The 23,942-nt window shown below is 37.2% G+C and overlaps 1 protein-coding gene across 9 annotated transcripts in view; it reads right to left on the bottom strand.

Moving 5' to 3' along the window:
• The window catches only part of MTCL1 (microtubule crosslinking factor 1), a 170,586-nt gene extending 147,147 nt beyond the window's left edge, over nucleotides 1–23,439 (bottom strand). For all 9 annotated transcript variants that reach the window (XM_020985524.2, XM_020985526.2, XM_020985528.2 and 6 more), the window contains exons 1-2: nucleotides 22,005–23,439; nucleotides 1,161–1,385 (exon numbers count right to left, since the gene is read on the bottom strand). In XM_020985524.2, the coding sequence (XP_020841183.1) occupies nucleotides 1,161–1,385; nucleotides 22,005–23,192 (1,413 nt within the window). In that variant the 5' untranslated portion in view covers nucleotides 23,193–23,439. The remainder of the gene's footprint in view (nucleotides 1–1,160; nucleotides 1,386–22,004) is intronic.
• Between the last annotated feature and the right edge of the window lie 503 nt (nucleotides 23,440–23,942).

Below are 23,942 nucleotides of genomic sequence, written 5' to 3'. Positions count from 1 at the left end.
ACGCGTGGAAGTATGTTTGGAGGAGTCTGATGGGAATATAAGGTGTGTGAAGGAGACTTTCAGTAGAAAAGGCTGGGTAGGAAGTTCTTGAGGTGCTTTCATCATATTTTGGGATCCATTGAGATTTATTCTAGATTTATTTTTAATTTATGGAATAAAACAAGCATTTCCATAACATAATATAATTTTTGAAAGATGATTGCACATGAAACTGCAAATCTACTATGTATAACTTGTTATTCCTTTTAAATCCACAACAAAGCTATCATGTAAATTTCTCTTTTCTTTTTTTCTTCCCTGCCCTCCCCCACCCTAGAGATGGCCACCATTAGACACAAATAAGTATCTATATCTATATCTATATGTGTGTGTGCAAAATCTTTCTATACATACTTCTATTTATCAGTTCTTTCTATGGATGCAGATAGCATCTTTCTTGATTTGTCCTTTATAGTTAATTTGGGTGTTTATAATAATATTTACTCTAATGATTCTTAACCTTTTTGTGTCATGAGCCCCTTTGGCTGGCTGGCAAAACCTGTAGAATTCTTTTCAGTATAACACTATTAAATGAATAAAATAAAATACATATGATTATTTAAAAAACCAATTATATTGAAATATAGTTATCACAATATTAATTTTTTAAAGGTTAAGAATCCCTGACTTGGAAACTGAAGAATGCTCATCAATTGGAGAATGGCCAAACAAGTTGTGGCATATGATTGTGATGGAATACTATTGTGCTATAAGAAATGAAAATGAGTTTCATTAATTTTACATTGTACATATGTCTTGATCAATGGTACTGTGGTTATTCTTAAGCTTTGCGAAGCTTACCCAACAGTACATTGGGACAGATCTCTGAAAAGAGCAGGCTACCATTACCAATATATGAAAAGTGCTTTGTAAACCACGAAGCACTTCCTAAAGTTATCATCATCAACAACATCACTATCTTTACACTTCAAAATCTTATCAGCAACATACTTCCAGCTTAGTGTCCATAAATAATCTTTTCAAAAACATAGAGCTACCACATAAACCACAAATTTGAGAATTACTTAGTTTTTTTATTTTTTTAATTCCCAGAGAAAACAAAACAAAAACAAAAACATCTTTTCTCAGGAAGACATGCTTGGGTTCTATTGATCACATACCTTTAAATCTTGCTCCAGACTTCTGATGAGTTCTCCATCCACCTGACCAGTCTGAGCAACCTTCAGGCTTTTCTGTTCAGCTTTCCTGAGACGGTACTGCAGGATACGGCAGTTCTTATTAGCACGGTCTAGTTCTCGTCTGAGTTCCTGCAATTGGTAAACATCTTCTTCTAAATAGCTGTCCCTCATCTCTTCCATTTCTGCACGAAGTTCATCCAGTTCATCCTGTACAAACCCAACCCAAACAGATTTACAAGCCTGTTTCATCCAAAACAAAATGAAACAAAAAACCCATCCAGTTTTTATAAGCCCACAGGAACAAAACCCAACACGCCTAGGAATTAACTTTAAATGTACAAAGTTATTCTTATTGATGCCTTATTGGTCTCAGTTACGATAAAAGGGAGCCTTTGGGATTTGCCATCCAAAGTGATGTCCTTAAAAGCCTTGGTCTATCCTTATAACCCTAGACATGAAAAGTAGATGATTATTACAGGTGACAGCTTCTGGGATGGATTCCACAGCAACTCTTTTGCTTCTGTAAGCACAATTGAAATGAAAGTTCTTTGGTCTACAACCTTAATTTAACTGTTTGTTACTTTTAGAACCACATTTAAATGTATATCAATTTCTGCTTCACAACATACATCTCAGCTTTCAGACAAGAAACAAACAATTCCATATCAGGATCATTTTGATTATTAAGAGCAGAATGTAAACTCCTGGAGGGCTTGTTGACCTGCTGTATTTCATTTCTCATCCATACCCTACCTAGACTCTTTAACACTTTAACACAGATGGATAATCCATATGCATAAAAAAGACAGTCATTTGGTATGGCAGCTGCCATAGGAGATAAAAGGCTGCTTTTGGAGAAGACGTGGTTCTTTTTTTCCCGTTCCATATTAACCACGATGCAGGGGAGTGGGGGAAGCAAGAAAAATAAAGTGAAGGAAAATATGCTTCAATCTACACTCAGAGTTCACCAGTTCTCTCTCTGGAGGTGGAAAGTGTTTTTCATCATAAGTCCTTTGAAATAGTTGTGGATCATTGTGCTGATCAGAGAAGCTAAGTCTTTCACAGCTGATCCTTATAATATTGCTATTACTGTGTACAATGTTCTCCTCGTACTAGTCACTTTACTTTGCATCAGTTCATATAAGTCTTCCCAGGATTTTCTGAAACCATCCTGCTCATCATTTCTTATAGCATAATAGTATTGCGTCACTATCATATGTCATAAATTGTTTGACCATTCCTCAGTTGATGGGTGTTCCAAAGTTTCCAATTCTTTGCCATAACAAAAAGAGCTACTATAAACATTTTTGTACATATGGTTCCTTTGCCTTTTTATTTGATCTCTTGGGGTACAGACCTAGTAGTGGTATCATTAGGTTAATGGGTATGCACAGTTTTATAGCTCTTTGGGCATAGTTACACATTTTCCTCCAGAATGGTTACACTAGTTCATAGCTACACCAACAGTGCATTAGCATGCCTATTTTTTCACCTCCCCTCCAGCATTTATCATTTTCCTTTTCTGTCATCTTAAACAATCTGATGGGTGTGAGATGGCAACTCAAGAGTTGTTTTAATTTGCACTTCTCAAATTTTTAGTAATTTAGAACACTTTTTCATATGACTATTAAAAGCTTTTATTTCTTCTTCTGAAAACTGCATATTTATATACTTTATTTGTCAATTGGAGCATGGCTTTTATTTTTATAAATCTGCCTCAGTTCCCTAAATATTTGAGAAATGAGACCTTCAGAGAAAATTGCTGTAACTGCCCCCCCGTTTCCTGATTTCTTTCTACTTTCAGCTAAATTGATCTTGTTTTTGCAAAATCTTTTTAATTCAATGTAATCAAAATTATTCATTTTACCTCCTATGATCGTCTCTATCTCTTTGTTTGGTTCATGAATTCTTCCTTTTATTCCATTGATCTAACAGGTAATTTCTCCCCTGCTTTCCTAATTTGCTTATGAGTTCAACCTTTATGACTAAATCATGCAACATTTTTGACCTTATCTCAGTATATGGTGTGAGATGTTGTTCTACATCTAGTTTCTGCCAGATTGCATTCCAATTTTCCCAGCAGTTTTAGTCAAATAATGAGTTCTTGTCCCAATATCTTGGATCTTTGGGTTTATCAGACACTAGTTTACTTTAGTCATTTACTTCTGTATGTTGTGTGCCTAATATATTCCATTCATCAACCACTGTATTTCTTATCCAGTATCAGATTGGTTTTTTGTTTTGGTTTGGTTTTTTTTGCTAGGCAATGGGGCTAAATGACTTGCCCAGGGTCGCACAGCTAGTAAGTGTCAAGTGTCTGAGGTCACATTTGAACTCAGGTCCTCCTGACTCCAGAGCCGATGCTGTATCCACTGTGCCACCTAGCTGCCCCAGTATCAGATTGTTTTGATGATTACTGTCTTTCGGTATAGTTTGAGATCTGGTACTGGAAGGTCTCCTTTCACTGTTGTCCTTTTTTTAATTGATACTCTTGATATTCTTGACCTTTAGTTCCACCAGATGAATTTTATTCTTATTTTTTTCTAGTACTATAAAATAATTTTTTGGTTGTTTGATTAGTACAGCATTGAATAAGTAAAGTAATTTAGGTAGTTTTGCCATTTTTATTATACTAACTTGACCAATCCATGAGGAATTAATTTTTCCTACTGTTTAGATCTTCTTTATTTGTGTGAAAAATGCCTTGTAATTATGTTTATATAATTCCTGTATGTATCTTGGTTGGTAGACTTCCAAATATTTTGTACTGTATGCAGTTATTCTAAATGGGATTACTCTATCTCTTTCTACTAGATTTTGGTGGATACATACATACACACACACACACATACACACACATATATGTATCCACCAAAATCTCTCTCTATATATACATATATATTTGTGAATATATAATATAAACCAATATATGTATGTGTATGTATATAAGTAAATACACACACACACACACACACACACACACTGATGATTTATGCAGGTTTATTTTATGTCCTGCAAATTTGCTAAAGGAGTTAATTGTTTCAACTACTTTTCAGTTGATTTTCTTGGTTTCTCTACTAATACCATCATATCAACTGCAAAGTGATAGTTTTGTTTCCTAGTTTTACGTTTTCTTATTCCTTTAATTTCTTTTTCTTGTCATTGCTATAGCTAACATTTTAGTACAATATTGAATAATAATGGACATCCCTGCTTCATTCTGACCTTATTGAAAAGGTTTCTAGCTTATCTTCATTACAGATAATCCTTGCTCTTGATTTTAAATAGATACTACTTATCATTTTAAGAAAAGATCCATTTATTCCTATGCTTTCTAGTGTTTTTTTTAATAGAAATGGGTGTTGTATTTTATCAAAAGCTTTTTCTACATCTATTATCACATGATTTTTGTTCTTTTTTTAAAAAATTCATATAGTCAATCATGATTATAGTTTTCCTAATACTGAACCAGTCCTGCATTCCTGGTATAAATCCCACCTGGTCATAGTGTATGAACTTTGTGATATATTGCTGCAATCACCTTGCTAATATTTTATTTACCATCATTGCATCAATATTCAATAGGAAAATAGGTCCATAATTTTCTTTCTCTGTTTTTCCTCTTTCTGGGACAGGTGTCAAAACAATATTTGTGTCATAGAAGAAATTTGCAGTACTCTTTATTTATTTTTTTTAAAATAACCTATGTAGAGTATTGGAGTCAATTTATCTTTAAGTGTTTGGTAGAATTCACCTGTAAATCTATCTGGTCCTGAGGATTTTTCCTAGGGAGTTCATTTATGATTTGTTCAATTTCTTTTTCTAAGAAAAAGTTATTTAAGTATCCTATTTTCTTTTCTATAAAATCTAGGCAAGTTATATCTTTGTGAATATTTGTCCATTTAATTTAGGTTGTTAGTTTTACTGACATATAGTTAGACAAAATAGCTCTTAATAAGTGCTTTAATTTCACCTTCACTGGTGGTGCATTTGCCCTTTTCATATTCAATACTGGCAATTTAGTTTTCTTCTTTATTTTTTAAATCAAGTTAGCCAATGGTTAATGCATTTTTTTACATACAATCAGCTCATAATTTTATTTATTTGTTCAATACTTGTTTGTTTGTTTTTTAACTTTCAATTTTATTCATCTCTACTTAGTGAGGATTTCTATTTTGGTGTTTAGTTGGGAATTTTAAATTTGTTGTTTTTCTAGTATTTAGTTAGATGCCCAAATCACTGATCTACTTTTTCTCTCTTTTAAATGATATAAGCATTTAAAGATATAAAACTTTCCTTAAGTACTGCTTTGGCTGCATTCTATAAATTTTGGTATATTGTGTCATTGTTGTCATTCTCTTTAATGAAATTATTATTTATTTCTATGATTTCTTTTTTTATTCACTAATTTTTTAAAATTAGGTTACTTCATTTCCGATTAATTTTAATTATATGCTTCCCTGGCCCTTTATTGAATGTAATTTTATTGAATTATTCTTTGAAAGGAGTGCATTAAATATTTCTGCTTTTCTGAATTTTATGGCCTAATAGATGGTTGATTTTTGTGAATATACCATAAACAGCTGAAAAAAGAGATATACTTTTTTTTCTCCATTCATCATTCTCTAAAGTTCTATCATATTTAACTTTTCTAAAATTCTATTCATCTTCTTAACTTCTTTATTTTATGATTAGATTTATTTAGACCTGAGAGGGGAAAGTTGAGCTTCCCCACTGGTATAGGTTTACTCTCTATTTCCTCCTATGACTCATTTAACTTTTCCTTCAAGAATTTGGATGCTATTCCATTTGGTATATATATGCATATATGCTTAGTACTGATATTACTTCATTTTCTGTAGTGTCTTTTAGCAAAATGTAGTATCTCTTTTAGTTAGGTCTATTTTTGCTTTTGTTTTGTCTGAGATCATAATTGTTACCCCTGCCTTTTTTACTTCAGCTGAAGCACAATAGATTCTGCTCCCAGTTCCTGATTTTAATTGTATGTCTTTCTTTTTCAAGTGTGTCTCTTGTAAACAATACATTGTTGGATTCTGGTTTCTAATCTATTTTCTACTTGCTCCCATTTTATGGGTGATTTCATCCATCTACATTCACAGTTATGTTTGCTAGATCTTCTTCTATTTATCCTTCTCTTTTCTTACTCTGACCCCTCTTAAAAAATCTGTTTAGCTTTTGATCACTATCTCTCCTAAACTATCCCTCCTCTTACCACCTTCTTTCTCTTAGCCCTTCCCTTCCTAATTCCTGTTGGGTAAGATGAATTTCTATACCCATATATATGTATGTATATTGTTCCATCTTCGAACCAGTTTAGATGAGTGAGGTATAAGCATTGCCCACTTACCCCCATTTTCCCTTCCATTATAAAAATTCTTTCTTGTTTGCACTTCTTTTATGTGAGATAATTTCCATCAATTCTTCTCCCTTCCCCCACTCTTCCAGTGAACTTTTCTTTCTCATCCTTTCATGATAGCTTTATACCCAACCCCTTGTCTATGTAGACTCCATCTAACCACCCTAATAATGATAAAGTTAGGAATAACATGTATTACCTTCCCATTTTGTTGTTGTGTCATTTCAGTCATGTCTGACTCTTTGTAACCCCATTTAGGGTTTTCTTGGCAAAGATATTGGAATGGTTTGCCATTTCCTTCTCCATCTCATTTTGTAGATGAGGAAACTGAGTTAAGTGACTTGCCAGGGTTACACAACTAGCAAGTGTCTGAGGCTGGATTTGAACTCATGAAGATGAGTCTTTCTGATTCCAAGTTCAGTGCTCTATAAACTAGCTGCACCTCCATCCCCCCACATATTCCCATATAAGAATATAGTTTAACCTTATTAAGTCTTTTATGACTTGTCATTCATGTTTAACTTTTTATGCTTCTCTTGAGAATGTCAAATTTTCTATTCAGCTCTGATCTTTTCATTAGGAATTCTTGAAAGCCTTCTATTTCATTAAATAGCCATTTTTCCTTCTGTAGGATTTTACTCAGTATAGAGTAGGTTATTCTTGGTTGTGATCCTAACTCCTTTACTTTCTTGAATGTAATATTCCAAGCCCTCTTCTCCTTTGTAATGGTATATGCTAAATCTTGTGTGATCCTGACTGTAGCTCCACAGCATTTGAATTGTTTCTTCTGGCTGCTTGCCATATTTTTTCCTTGACCTGGGAGCTATAGAATTTGGCTATATTCTTAGGATTTTTTGTTTTGGGAACTCTTTTCATGAGGTGATAAATAGATTCTTTCTACTTCTACTTTATCTTCTGGTTCTAGGATATCTGGGAAATTTTCTTTTATAATTTCTTGAAATATGATGAGAAGGGTCTTTTTTTAGTCATGGCTTTTAGGTAATTTAATGATACTTAAATGATCTCTCCTCAATATGTTTTCCAGGTCAATTGTTTTTCTGTGAGATAGTTTGCATTTTCTTTTATATTTTTAGTCTTTTGACTTTGTTTTATTGTTTCTTGATGTCTCATGGAGTCATTATCTTCCACTTGACCTGTTCTAATTTTTAAGGAGTTATTTTCTTCAGTGAGGCTTTGAATCTCTCTCTCTTTTTTTTTTTTTACCAACCAAAATGTCAATTCTCTTTTGATATAGTTTTCTTGTATTTTTCCCATTTCTTTTCCCAATTTTTTCTCTACCAACTTTATTTTATTTTGTTTTGCATTTTTTTACCTCTTTATTTAGCTCTTCTAGGAATTCTTGTTGGGCTTGTTTCTAATCTTCATTTTTCTTTGAGGCTTTAATTGCAGGTGTTTTTAAGTCATTGTCTTCTGAGTTTGTGTCTTGAACTTTTCTGTCACCATCTTGCCTCCATCCCTAAATATGTGATGTCAAATTTCATCTATAATACATACTGGTAGTATGATTATAGGCAAATCACTTAGACTTTCAGTACCCCAGGCAAAGACTATATATAGAAGAATCATAATTCTCTATCTATGGAGGGAGTTCCAATAGTGGAGCTCCCTTCAGGCATGAAATTTCAGTTCCCAATCAAAAATAACAAATCAGGACAAAATACATTATTATTTCTTTATTATTTTTTGTTATCCTAATTCTAAACTACTCTTCTCACTCCATGCAAAATAGTTCCAATACTCCAAATGTAAACTCTACTAAGGTATTAGAAAAAATGGTAACTAGGATAACAAATTTACTATGTGGACTAAGAAAAGCTTTGGAAGGAAGGAGATTACGGAAAAAGTAACAAACCTGTTCTTTGTACAGTAGTATTAGTAGTGCATAAGAAGCCTCCAGAGCACAATAAACTGTCATTCTCATTCATTTAACCTGTGTATCATTGATGGCTCTTGTGAGAAAAATTCTTAACACAAACCTAGGTACATTAAACCATTAACTTTTACATTGCTGTTCTGTTGAACTATGATTATTGATATTTATTGTTAATCCTGCATTCAGTCAAAAACCCAGAGATCTGTAGATAGTAAAGAGAAAATTTCTGCCTAAACTAGAGTCTCCTTTTTTCAGATGAGATATTTTTATATTTTCTTCTATTTCTTTAGTTTTTTGACTTTGTTTCATTGTTTCTTGATGTCTCATGGACATCATAGCTTCCACTTGACCAAATCTAATTTTTAAGGAGTTTTTTTCTTCAGTGAGGTTTTGTACCTCAGTGGTACTACCAAATTCTACTAAGACATTTTTTAAAATTTGCTTAGGATTCAGTCCAAAAGATACACTGACAGTTCTTGTGGAAAACAAAACCAAACCAAAAACTACAGAATGACTTGTTGCTTATAGAGAGTAGAGATCCATGGGATATAGATAGCTCTCCATTTGACCTATGTTCAACATTGTTATCATTTTCCTTATAGAAAACATCTCCAAAATAATAACTTTCTTCCTCTACATGGTTCAAATTACTGCATCACACAGGATGACCAACCCAGTTGACTATTATGTGGAATGAGATCTACTGTAAAAAACAAACAAGAGACATTTTTTGGAAAACTTTACCACTTCCTAAACACTTAAATGAATCAAATTGTTTATTCTGGGTTTCCAAGAATCTTTATAGAATTTACATAATAATGAAGGTTGACTTCCTTGAAAACATCAATGATTAATAAATAACTCATTTATGTGGCACTTACTATGTGCCAGGTACTGTGCTAAGTGCTTTACTCTTTGCTAAATGCTACAATGTCTACTAAAGACATGTAAACCTTAAAGACGAAAATGAGTTAATCTGCGACACCAGCAACTGTTGAACTCGTATCAAAACTATTGTGTAGGAAGCTCTGGCTTGATTGACAAAAGTACCCTCCTTGCTCTTCATGAACGAAATATTTCAAGTTCTCATCTGAAAAGATTAAATGTCTCACACAAGCTATTCCAAGTTTTCCCTATAATTTTAGCATTTTTGTTGTTGTCATCTGTGTTTTTATAATAGTGAAGGGAATTAATGAGAGCATTTCAGTAGAACATGAAAATGTTTTCTGAGTGAGTGACAATACTCAGTAGTAATGAGTTCTTTTAAAGAGACATTCCTTATAAGGCATAACGATACTTGCACTAGCAACCTTCTAGGAAAAACACTTTACAAACCGAAGAGACCTGTATCCCAACAAATCTCCCTAAGGTAGCACTTTATGCATTAACATGGTTTTACAATAACCTAGTGAGATAGGAAATACAATCATCACCACCATTGTACAGATGAGAAAATGAGGCTCACAGAGAATGTGATTTGACCACAGTCACATAATGCTAGCGATTAACAGCACCAAGCTTTCAACTCAGGTCTCCTGATTCCAAGTTCTGCAATCTTTCCATTACATCATGCTTATTGAATGTGAGTTTTTGTTGTAAGTCTCTGAACTTCCTCAAACAAACATTTTTTTTTACTTTTTGTACTTCATAAAATTTGAAATTAATTAAGATCATTCATTCATTTAAGACAACATGCCAGTTCACCATAGTGGCTAGCACCTCCACCTAAAAATTACTTTGATTATACTTTCTATGTACTTATATGTGTATAGTTGTTTCCCCCTATAGAATATAAGCTCCTTGGGGGCAAGAACTGTTTTCATTCATGTCTTTGTATCCCTCAATGACAAGCACAATACCAGGTACATAGTAGGTGCTTAATAAGTGTGTATTGGTTGATCCAGGTAATAATGTATAGTGCAGGGGTAAGGAACCTGCAACCTCGAGGCCACATGTATCCTTCTAAGTCCTTGGGTATATCCTTTTGACTCAGTCAAAGTTTTACAGAACAAATACTTTTATTAAGGGGATTTGTTCTGTCAGGTTTGGATTCAGTCAAAGTGCCACACTTGAGGACCTAAAGGGCCACATGGGGCCTCGAGGCCACAGGTTCTCCAACCCTGGTTAAGGCAATGAAAGAATAAATTTAGGGCTTTACTATCACCTCTTGACCCACCACTGGGTATTTTTCCATGTAAGTCTTATTTTTAGGAAAATGTTTTCCTAAAAGCATTATGTACATAAAATCATATATATAATGTTATATATGTGAAATTATATCAATAACAGATATATATTATATATATATATATATATATATATATGTTTTATATGTTACCATAGTTGGAGTAATAGCTTAAATTACAGGCAAAAAGTATCTCCAAGACCTTTAAGAAGAGTGGAGACTTTAGCTATTTCAAAAGAGCACATTGGACAAACAGAAAATAATCTCTGTGGCCTGCCTCAAAATAGAGTTTTAATGAGTAAGTGTGGGAGAATAAGAGTTTAATGAAGAAGTGTGGGAGGATGACCACTGACTGCTGATACTAAAAGCTGTTGCCTTCACTTTGTCATTCTTGTGGCTTTTTCCAACTAACCAAAACAAGGTACCGCTAGGCTTTGAAAAAATAGTCTCAAAACTGAACAGGAGCTCAAAAGCACCTGATTCTACATCATCATCATCATCATCATCAAAACAATAACAATAATAATATCTAAAAATTATATGGCACTTTAAGGTTTGGGAAACACTTTACAAGTTAATTCATTTGATCTTCACAACAACCTCAGTGGATAGGTGCTATTATTATTCCCATCTTGCAGATAAGTCATTTGCCCAGGGTCCCATCTCCTCTATAAGTGATCATAGAGTTTTTGCTTATAGAACTCTAGGGAAGGGAACCCACTACCTCTTGAGGCAGCCTGTCCCGATTTTAGGTCCTCTAATTGTAGGGAGATTCACCTTACATTATGGCTAAATTTGCTCTTTTGCCAAAGCCATCAGCTATTATGTCATAGGATCATAGCTTAGAGCTAGAAGGAATCTTAGAGACCATTTAGTCCAAACCCTCCCCCTATTTTGCATGTGAAAAACTGAGGCCCCAGAGAGGTAAAATTATTTTAGTACAGCAAAAAAGATTGTACAAACAGGAAAAGTAGCTGGGTCAGAATTCAAATCCAACTCCTCAGATTCCAAATCCGGTGTTCTTTCTACTCTGTGACAGCGCCTCTCTAATGTCCCACTAAATCTTCTCCAGGCTGAACATTCACAGTTCCTTCAACCAATCCTTGTGCAGCCTTGGCTCCAAGCCACTCACTACCCTGACTGGCCCAGCTGGTCCATATACCCAGAAGTAAACATAATAGTCCAAATATGGTCTGATGAGGGCAGAATCTGTCATCACCCTTGTTCTGAAAATAATAATTCTACTAATGAAGACTAACATTGCATTAGCTTTTTTTTTGGCAGCCACACCATGCCTGGCTCATGCTGAACTTGCAATCCAGAAAATCCTCCCAAGTTCTATACACATAAACTCCTACCTAGACATACCACTTCTATCCTACCATTTGTGTGGAGTGAAACAGTAGAAAGCTAGCATAGAAATTATTAGGTGCTCTCTATGGATCTGAATGCTAAAAAGAAATTCAGGAATGAGCTGACAGATGAGACTTTGACTAAAGGGCTAGGTAGCTCTTTTCCCTCAAGTTTCCATGAGAAGACAACTTCACTAAAGACATAATCTTCCAAGATAGTAATCAAGAGCTACGTAGACCACCTAATCGAAGAGAGGTGATGGTCAGTGTGCAGAAAGGGACATGTATTATTTGGACATGACCAGTGCAGGAATTTGTTTTACTTGATGATGCATATTTGTGACAAGGGTTTTATTGTTCTTTATTTTTTTCCTCAATTTGGGGAGGGTAAAGGGAAAGAAAATAGAAATTAATTTAATTTCAAAATAAAAAGTATGTATAGAAAACATGAATTGACACTTAGAAATAAAAATATATGTTTGTGAAAGCACACAAATTTTGTTTCCACAAAGCTTGCTTGTAAAGGGACTCAAGTCACCAAATGCCTAAAATTATCTGTTGCTCAAATAATGTCTTAAAAATGCTAATTTTATCAAAGAAAAGAGAGGTTAACAGAATGTATCCCCTTTTCTTAGTTGGACTACCAACCCAGGATGGCCTAATACTCTAACTTAGATGCTGGAAGCAATATTCTACATGTATACCTCCAACATGACAGTAGCTCAGTTGATCATTCTTCCACTTAAATTGCAGATAATATTTGAGCTCCCAAAAAGGAGAAAGAGAGACCACTGTAATGTTAAATTTTATTCTTAACATAGGTCATTCTTTAGAACTAGGACAAAAGGAATGATTTTTAAATTTTCTTAGTGTAAAATAAACTATTACTAAGGGTCATTTAGAAAGGTTATAGAACGAATTATAAATACTATTGGTAACAGTATGAAAGGCATGATCATCAGCAGGATTTTAGATCATAATGATAATTGAAAAAAACATTTTAGGATTTAATGTTACAACAATGTCCTGTTAACATGTTCCAGTGTAGAAGTATTTATATCATAAAACTTAAAAATACCTCTCATCTGCAACTTAATTGAACTGAGCACAAAGTTGTATCTATGAAATAATTTTGAGATTGTAAAAAAAAATTCATTTTTGTATATACAGAAATTACTAAGGAAAACCTGAACTACATCCAATTCCTTATATATTAAATTATCAGTGTCACTTTTGTCAGGTATATAGATGTCATCTATTATCTAGTTGAGAGGTTAATCTGATTTTAAAAGAATAATTTTTTTTCCTACTAAAGAAATCCTCTAATCACACAAATGTTGAGCTATGAAACTATCTTTCTCTTCCTACATTACAAACTAAACCTTACTATGGATCTCAGACTAAAAGAATAACATTGCATTGTGTATTGGAGAAAACCCTGAATGAAAATGTATGTGTTTTTAATATTTATGGAAATCTATAATTAAGTAATTACCCTTTTACAAAATTTTAACAACAAAAAAACCCAAATCCCTGGTTTTTCTTGTGCACAATATTTTTTGCTTTTATTCAAATTTTGCCTTGATCACACAGCTTTAAATCAATTTTTTTTCCTATTCAATAAACTTTCCTTAAATAGACACAATCTAGACAGTGAGGATAGTCATCTGGCCAGTGTTACAATAATGCATTCTACTGGGAGCTTCAGACAGAAACTATTGTCTCCTGTAATATACAAATAATCCACTTCATTTCCCCCTGGACAATGGAAGTGTTTGGAGCAGAGTCACAGCTGTGGCTAACAAGGCCTATGGACCTGCTACCATTGTTTACCAAACTGGTATTTCACTCCAACAGCTGATGAACTCAGTGAGTTTCCAGTGATCAACATGATTTTTGCCTCCTCAGATTATTACATCTATTCTTTCATGTGACTAATACAGATTAGGTTTGGAAAGAAGAGCTGTCAGAAAAGAATCAGAAGTAACTTCTGCTTTGCGAAATGAAAGGGGGAGGGAAGAGTCAGTGAATTAAGAGAAGAGAGAGGGTTATTTTAAAAATACCACATCATACAGGCACGTGCTTCCCTGGCAGTGTCTCTGTTCTTTACTATATGGAGCTTTTGAGCTCCTGTCTGCAGAACTGCACTTGTAACCAGTAAGCTTCTGAGGACTCTCCACAGTCACTGTCAAAACCCCCTTTGGCTGAAGCCTAGAAACACTTAATTCAAAGACTATAGCAAGAAGATAGAAGCTGTAAAATAGGACCAAGGACACACTGTGTACGAAGTCCTATAATTTGATGTTAGGGGAGAGGAAGTCAGAAGTAGGAAAAAGGTCACCAGCCCCTTGTAGTCTTTTCCTCCTGGCTTCAGTGATTTGTTTAGACCATGATTATCATTAAGGAAGTAAAAAGACATTAAAACAAATTTTATCACTTTAAAAGTTTAGTCTGAGACACTCTTAGGCAGTCATAAGAGTCCAAAAAGTGTTTAAAATGACTAAAGACAATAATGGAAAGGAAAATTCCATTTCAAATAACTATGAAATGCATAAAATATCTGGGGAATTGACCTATTCAAGTACATAAAAGATATAATGATTCAATTACAAAGTGCTCCTTAAAGAAATAAAGAACAGGGGCAAGTAGGTAGTATAGTGGATAGAGCACCGGCCCTGGATTCAAGAGGACCTGAGTTTAAATCCAGCCTCAGATACATAACACTTACTAGCTGTGTGACCCTGGGCAAGTCATTTAACTCCATTGCCTAGCCAAAAAAAAGAAAAGAAAAGAAAAGAAATAAAGAACAACTTAAGTAGCTGGACAAATATTCATTGCTTATGGCTAGGCCATGCCAATATAATAAAAATGACAATATTACCAAAATTATTTTACATTTTTAATGTTTTACCAATCAAATTTTCAAGGGGACACTTTATAGAACTTGATAAAATAATAACAAAATTCATTTGGAAAAAACAAATGATATAAAATATCAAGGGAAAAGATGAAAAGAAATAGGAATGAAGGGGAAATACACTTCCAGACCTCAAACTATATTATAAAGCAGCAGTCATCAAAACCAATTGCTACTGGTTAAAAAAATAGAGAGGGAGACCAGTGTAACAGAGTAGACAAGACAGAATCGGAAACAGTGGAACTCAATAACCCAGTGTTTGATAAAGTAGAAAACACAAATTACCTAAGAAAATGCTTCTTATATTTGATAAAAACTGCTGGGAAAAGTGGAAAGCAACCTGGCAGAAATTAGGTGTAGACTAACATACCATATTCCACAATATATTCTAAATGGATATGCAGTCTTATTATTAAAGATCAAATTATTAAAAAATTAGAAGAGAAGCATATCATATACCTCTCACAGGCATAGGTAGGAGCTGTATTCTTAACCAGGTAAGACATAGAGGCAATTACAAAAAAATAAAAGAGAAAACTTTGATTACATGAAACTGAAAAGCTTCTATATAGACAAAATTAATGCACTTAGGATAAGAAGGGAAGTGGTCAAAGGTGGGGAAAAATTTTTATATAAAATTTCTCTGACAAAATTTGGTATCCAAGCTATACAAACTATACACATCTCTCACACACACACACACACACACACACACACACACACACATTGTCATTCCCAATAAAGTCAAAGGACATGAAAAAAGTTCTTAAAAGAATAATTGTAAAGTATTCACAACCACATACAAGAATATTCTAAGTCTAAATCACTAATGAAAAAGAAATGCAAATCAAAACAACTCTGAGGTTTCATTTCATAACCTCCAAATTGGCAACGATGACAAAAAATGGCACTAATCAATGACGGAGGAGTTGTGGAATGATAGTCACACTAATACATTGTTGGTGGAGCTAAGAAATGGTACAACTATTTTGAGAAGTGATTTGGAGTTATGCAAATAAAGTGATTAAAATGTCTATTCTCTTTGAACTAGAGACTCTATTACTGAGCTTATACCCCAAGGAAGCCATCAATAAAAAGAAAGTCCTCATGTGCACCAAAATATTTAAAGCACCACTTTTTGTGATAGCACCAACAGGGAAACAAAGTAGATGCCCATTGACTGGGGGATGGCTAAACAAATCATGGTACATGAATATAATGGAATATGACTATACTATAGAAATTATCTATATGATGAATACATAGAAGCATAGAAAGATCTGCATGAAATGATGCAGAATGAAGAAAGCAGAGACAAGGAAACAATACATACAATAATTACAATGTAAATGGAAAGAAGAACCACATACCCAAAAATCAAAAATGAATATAACCAAATTATAAAAACAAGCATGACTCAAATGAAGAGTTATGAGAGAACACCTTCCTTCTGGGAGGTGTTAGATCCACAGATACTCATGTTTTTAGACTTTTTCAATGTATCAATCAATTTTTTCATCTTTAAAAACACTATTTGTTATATGAGATGGCTCTCTGGGAGGAGAGATACTTTATGGATAACTATGATGATATAATAAACAGAAGACAGCAATAAAAAAAATTGAAAAGATAAATAATTCAAGGATATACTACCTGGGGCTGGCTGGTACCTGCATCACAAAAGAGCAAAGATAGCCTGGGGCTATGAGCTAAAAAACTGGGAGGGGGGAGGGTAGCAGTGGTGTGAATTATAGAGAGATACAGAAGAGATCTTAGAGACCATCTTGTCCAGAGGTTCTTAACCTTTTTTGTGCATCATAGACCCCTTTAGTAGTCTCGTGAAGCCTATAAACACTTTCTCAGAATAAAGCTTGTTGCCTACATTCAAAATGGAAGGAAATGCTAACTTTCAGTCAAAGGTTAGTGAGAATAAAGATGTAAAATTTTCCTTATCCAGGTTCACAGAATCTGTGGAATTGGGTCTATAGACTCCAGGTGAAGAACCCCTAATGTAGTCCAACTCTCTCATTTCATAAATGAGAAAACCAAGACTCAGAGGGGTTAGTTGACTTACCCAAAGTTATAAAGACATTCAGTGACAGATTTGTTGTTTTTCAGTCATGTCTGACTCTTCTTGACCTGCTTTGGGGTTTTCTTGCCAAAAGACACTAGAGTAGTTTGCTATTTCCTTCTCTAGCTCAATTTACAGATGATAAAACTGAGGCAAACAAGGTTAAGTGACTTGCCCACAGTCACACAACTAGTAAGTGTCTGAGGCCAGATTTGAACTCAGGAAGATGAGTCTTTCTGACTCTAGGCTCACCATCCTAGCCACCGCATCATCTAGATGTTCCATTAAGTGGCAGAGCCAGAATTTAAACCAGGCATCCTCTAACTCCAAGCCTATATTTTTTTAACTGCACATCATTCTGCTCCTATATCATCAGAAAATACAAAAGATGGGAGCAGAATCCAGAAGTGGCTCTGCAAAGACACCTAGCAGAGAACAGATCTGGGAAAAAACCCAGTAGAGAGTAGTATGATAACATGAGGCAGCATACCAAATTGGATACAGCACCGGACTTGGAGTCAGGAAGACATGAATGAATTCAACATCTGCCCTGGAAATTACTTGTGACTCTGGAGAAGTCAATTAACTTCTCTGTGCCTCAGTTTCCTCATCTCAAAATGAGGGAGTTGGATTCAATTACCTCTAAGATCCCTCCTAGCTCTAAATCTATGTTCTTATGATCATCAGAGAACATAACCTGTAGTAGGTTGGTAGTATGAGGTGATTGATCATCAAGGAATGTCCCCTCTCCCACTAGTGTTGGGGCAATTTGTGTGACAGAATAGCCCTGTGAATACTATTTTGTGGGATGGAGAAACATTTTTATCACTAATTTTGCTATGCTGTTTGACTCAAGGTCTTTTGTTTGAAATATGTGTGTATAGATGCATATATATATATATATATATACATGTGTGTGTGCGTGTGTGTGACTGGGATAATAAAAGTAAACAAGTTGGGGTTTGAGGCTTTGAATGGATAGAGAATAACAAAGTACCTCAAACATAGGATAGAATTCTGTGCACCTGCACGTTATGAGCGCCCTGGCTACTACATCTAGAATTACTATAGAAAGCAGAGTCCCTTAAGAACAGATTTTTTTTCCTATATCCAACTTTATCTACCATCATGACTAGAACAGATTAACCCTAGATAAGCCAGCATCAATCTCCAGCAAGGACAAAACAAAACAATAAATAACCAAACAAAAAACTCCACCATGCTTAAAGGATATAAAATAATCACTGTCAAAGGGCATTCTTTGAAAGGGTTGTTGGTGGAAGCACATGGTGAAGTAGCATTGGCAGCTTTTCTTAGACATGCTCATAAACACAAAGTGCTTAAGCTACCATGAAAAGCAGATGAGAAAGTAAAGCACCAGTTAGTATGTTAATGGACATAATAAGCACTGAACCTTCCTAAGCCTTATTTTGTTGTAAGGATCAAATAAGATAATATTTGTAAAGTACTTAACACAGCGCCTGGCACATAGTAGACACTCCATAAATATTAGCTATTGTTATTATTGCCATAGTACATAGACTTTGATAAGCTTTCCTTCCCTATTTAGAGACATGGGATTTCTTTTCTTGGATCAAGAACAACCTAACCCAGAAAAACTTCAGGGACTTAGTGCACACAAGCACATTTGTCACTTTAAAATTAGAGCTGGCTGAAATGTTTTTTTTTAATTGCCTTGCATTTGGAATTATTAACCTAATAAAATTTCTTTTTATGGGTTTGTTGGTTTCATTCTTTTACTTGATGAGTTTTTATGTATTTCAGCTCTTCATTGTGATAGTTTCATAGAAATGATGACAACAGGACCTACTTCAAAAAAGAAGCCAATACTTCATAGGCTCTTAGTTTTCCTGGATATTCAGGCCTACAATTTCTACTCTAAGAAACAAATACAATTGGCCAAGAGCGTTCTACTAAAATCCCAGAATCATAGAATGTTAGAACTATAAGATGTATTAGAAGCCCAGCCACTTTCCAATTTCATAGCTGGGGAAATTAAAATCCATTGACTTGCACAAGATCACACAGCTAGTTCATTGGAGATAAGACTCTTGCTATGAAATAATGTGCCAATAGACAAATACTCTTTGTGAACCCATCTCACAAAGCACAACAATGTAGAATACTTGAAAAAATAATAGTTTTCTATATGAGATACAATGTAGCATAGCAAAAAGTATCAGATTTGGAGAAGGTACTTGGCAACCTTTAGAAAATTTCCCAAGGCCCTATCTTTTCCCTAAATTTAGCTTTTTTTCCCCTCCTTTGAATTAACAAACAGTCTAATTAAAATGCATATATGCTATTATTGTTCTCATTTCACAACCAACTCTTCCAGATTGCTAAACCCCTACATTTTCTTTTCTGTGCAGAGGGGATGATGGGAAATAGGTCATATGGATGGTCATGGCTGGTCCTGGGATATACCTTACAGAGTACATCATTTTCAACAAATTAGCCATTTCCTCTGGGATCTGGCCTGCCATTTGTACACATCCTGCCTAGAGTGTCCATTATAAGGTAGCCAACCAGAAAGAAAACAAAAGACCCTAAGGAGGATTGGTATTGGGAGTAGTTCAAGTAACTAAATTTTTTTTTTAATTACTATGTTCCCAAAAGACTATCCTTAGTGCTTGTCCCTGGACAAGACCAGACATCCTAGAAATGGATGTCTACATTGCATTCATGGGGGAATCAACTATACCAGAAGTTACCAGAAAAAAGATGTCCAAAATAAGACACAAAAATAAATACCCAAAAATGAATCCTGAAATGATGGGAAATTGACTCTTTTAAAAACCAAGAACTAATGGTGAGTATCTTTTTTTTTTAAAGAAATGGGTTTTCTCATGATTGTGTGCTTTTAGGGCTCAGCAATTCTGAAAATATTTTAGAAGGAAAAAAGTTCAGTATTTATGTTAGGCTGACATAATATCTTTACTCTTTTTGCTTGTTACCTTTTGAACAATACAAAGAGGTATATATTTTTTATTAATCATTTAACTTCCCTTTTGACACCTCTGCCCCAAGCTCTCAGAGCCCCACTTTCCGTATTCTTCCTTTTTCCTCATTAATATTAATGAAGATTATTATTATTTAACTTAGTTGGTTAAAGCACCTGCTAAAAGGTCCATTTTGGTAGATTTAATACATGTATGGACAAGTTAATTAATAGACTAGGGATTTGGAAGGGATCATAGAGATCCCTTTAGTCTGAGATCCTGAGGCCCTGAGAGATTATGTGATTTATTTATGGTCACATATCCAGTTCATGGAAGAATTAGAACAAAAATCCAGGTCTTTTGATTCTCATTTCTGCAGTCTTTCCAGTTCATTATGATTCCACTCTGTTTTTGTTTAGACTGAAACATTGTCTCCAGCCACTATAACTACCCTATAAGCTGTCTTGAGAATATATGTCCCTGTTTATAAGACTGCTCCAGAGAGTGTGGATGAATCAGTGCAAGGCAATCACTGCTACTAGGGAAAAAAATTTAATTGAATGTCTAACTAGGTGGGATGGGGGTGGGGTAATCATTTTTGGATTAGGAAGATTATATATTAAGATCATAGTGTTTATTTCTGCTATTGGTAATATAAATTGAAGGCCCAAAGTAACTGACAAGAAAGATCATATTAACAACATTAACAAAATCTTTATTTCCTCGTTTCCATCTTTTTACTGTCTAAATAGCATTGAGACAGGCTGGTTATGCAAATGTCCCTTGTTATCAGTAGCTATTATTTAGATATTCCTTCCTGCAGGCCAGGCCCTAACAGCTTCAGAGAAAAGCCAGAGAGACAAACTATAAGCTTTCATACAGAGTAACTGTGGGACTATTGTTATGCAGTTTCCATTTTCAGACAATGCAGGGGGGAAATTAAAGATACAGCAGCTGAGGGCAGATGGAAGTGGCTATTCCCTGGAAAGTGCAGTGTTTGTGTGTAACAGAAAACAGAAGCTTCGCTTGGCAAATAAAAGAAAAACACAACTTTGGGGTTCCTCTCATAAATACACACCAACTAAATCCAACTGTCACAATTCCTGTTATACTCGAGGCTTCCAGGCTTCCTTAACACGGTTTGTCTAGTTAAAACACCACTACCGGTCCTGGTCTTGCATCCCTTCCTTTCAGTCTGGTCATCCTTGTGCCAGATTGGAGCAGAGTGTTTCTTTATTGATGGGGGATTCTGCAGCGAAATGGATAGAATGCTATCCTAGTCGATAGAAAGACCTGGATTCCGGCCTCTCCATTGACACATATTGGCTATGTAACTCTAGGTGAGTCACTTAACCTCTCAGTGCTTCTAGGCAAAGATTGCAGAGAAAAGTGCAGACCTGCCTCGGGAGAGAGAGTTCCTTCACTAGCAAGCTCTCCATACCAATAAAATCACAGGTACAATTAGTATCTGCATTGAAGCCCTATCCTTGGCCTGTACGTCTCCTCTTCATGTAAACGCTAAACCCTACAAGTGGTTTTACCTCTAATCCGCAATTACTTTCAGGAATACAAATATATATTTTCCCCTCTAGAATGTGAACGCAAATTTCCTTTACTCTTTTTTTTAAACCAGGTAGAAATGAGAGCCTGCAGTGATTTTGCTGCTCATTAATTTATGGGGAAATGCTAATACAATTGTCCAGGGTATGAAGATGCATTAGCATGAAGCAGAAGGCCAGGAACAAGAGAAACGAAAAGGTTTAGAAAACCTGCCAAGAGCAATTCCCATCTATCCATCCCCGAGCTCCCCCGACTCCCTTCTTCCAGTTTTCTGCCCAAGTTAAGTATTAGGATGTGTAGGGGCGGGAAAGAAAAGAGAACAGGGTACAGTAGGGTAGGAAGAGTCATCAGAGGCTTTTAAATTGAGCGGCGGTTGCTAGTCCGCCCCTCCAGCACCAAGCAGCGCGGGCTGGGAGGGAGGAGCTCTGAGGGGCCAGGATGCGATCAGCAAGCTCCCCGCTCCCACCTTACCTACAAGCTTACCCCATTCCCCTCCGCCCCGCTCACCTTGAGATAGTCGTTCTCTGAGCGCAGTTCCTCCATCTCCCGCAGCAGCTCCTCCTCCTCCTCCGCTAGCACCAGCTGCTGCAGTTCACACGGGCTGGGTGCCTGGTTGGTACCGCCGCTGCCAGGCCTCCCTTTTCCGTCTTCTCCCGGGCCACCCTTACCGGAGGTCGATTTCGGCTGGGCTCGCCCCCCAGCATTCTCCCCCACTCCAGGCCCTAGCAGACCGGGGGGAACCACTGAAGGACTGGCCCTGCCGCCCCCGCTCCCGGGGGAGGCACAAGAAGGGTAGTGAGGTCCAAGCGGCTCGGGGCTGCTAGGAGGTCCCGCTTTCCCGCTGGGATTAGGGGTAGGGGCTCCTCGGGGCTCCCGATCGCTGGAGCCGGTGCCCGACTCGGCATCGCTGCTGGCAGTCGGGATCAGGCGTTGTTCGTCAGACAGAGGCTCAGAGGCGCAATCTGACAGGTCCGAGCTACTGTCTGTGTGGCTGATGCGGGAGCCCAGAGCCAGGGAGCCAGAGAAGTTGGGGGCTTGGATAGTGGGGGCTGAGTGGCTTGGGCTGGTCAAGGAGCAGACAACTGGAGCCGAGGCAGGGGCCGGAGTCTGGGCTGTAGTCCCTTGGGGCCCGGAACCTCGCTTTCCTTTACGGCCTTTAGCAGAAGCGGTTCCTTGTTCCCCACCTGTAAGTGGTGGCTGAGGCTGCGGCTGTTGCTTTCCAGCCTTCGACGGCTGTTCTCCCGCCGGTGCCCGGGCTGCTTTCTTGTTGCAAGGGGAGGACTTGGCATTGCCTCCCTGCTTGCTCCCGGTTCCCACCCCCTTGTCCTTAGCTCCCAGTTGGCCGCCCCCACTGCGTCGGGAGAGGCGGCTCTGGGTGGCCAGGAGACCCGGGGACGGCGGCGCCTGCGATGGACTAGAATGCGCCTTGCCCGAGAGGCTCGGGGATTTGGGTGCTGACGGAGCGGTCGCTGGAGATCTAGAGGTGGAAGAAGAGGCGACAGGGGCTGGAACCGGAGCCCGAGAATGAAGGTCTTTCAGGAAGGGTCTGGCGGGAGAGGGGGTGCGGTGCAGCCGCTTCTTCTCCGCCAACGGGTGATGGTGGTGGTGGCGAGGATGGTGTTGGCCGTGCGGTGGCTGCTTCACGTCAGTGCCACCGCTGCTGCCGCTGCCTCCTGTGCCGTTCACGGTCTCCATGATCCCTACGGGAGGCAGAGGGACAGGGACAGAAGCAGTCGGGGCCTCTGTAGCAAGGAAATGCCAAGCTCTTGCAGCCTCTGAATCCCCGACGAATCACAGCAGGCGCAGGGGCAGGAGCGGCAGTCCTCCACCTCCTCGTCCTCTTCTTGGTACAACGCAGTAGCAGCAGCGGTTTCAAACCTTCCTGCTTGCTTTCTCATCACTTCTGTTTCTCGCTCAGCCTCCCACCCCTCGCGCCCCCAGCCCGGGCTGCGACACCCCCTCCCACCCGCCCTTCCAACTCTCCAGCTACTCTGTAGCCTCTGTTCCTCTCTAAGCACTGGTCTGGTGTGAGAAGATGCCCCCAGCGGAGCTCTCCGACTCCCGCCTCCCCTCCGCTCCTGCTCCCCCCTCCTCTCTCCTCTCTCCTCTCTCCTCTCTCCTCTCTCTCCTCCTCCTCTCCTCCCTCTCTCTCTCTCTCTCTCTCTCTCTCTCTCTCTCTCTCTCTCTCTCTCTCTCTCTGCTTTTCTCTGTCTCTCTCTGTCCTTCTCCCTCCTGCTTTTCTCCCTCTGTCTTCTCTCCTCCCCTTCTTTCTCTCTCCCTCTCTCCCCCTCTTTTTCGCTCTTGCTCGCTAGCTCTTCCTCACTCTTTCTCTTACCTCTCCCCAGTCAAGCTGATGCTGAGGCTCAAGCTATTTTGCAATAGCACAGCATTGATTTCTTTCCCCCTTAATCCAAAGAGAAGACGCTCGCCCCCTCCTCCCTGTTC

This window comes from Phascolarctos cinereus, unplaced genomic scaffold (assembly GCF_003287225.1).
Source record: "Phascolarctos cinereus isolate Bilbo 61053 unplaced genomic scaffold, phaCin_HiC Scaffold_4;HRSCAF=312, whole genome shotgun sequence".
NCBI classification, from domain to species: Eukaryota; Metazoa; Chordata; class Mammalia; order Diprotodontia; family Phascolarctidae; genus Phascolarctos; species Phascolarctos cinereus.
This window is presented reverse-complemented; position numbering and strand designations above follow the sequence as displayed.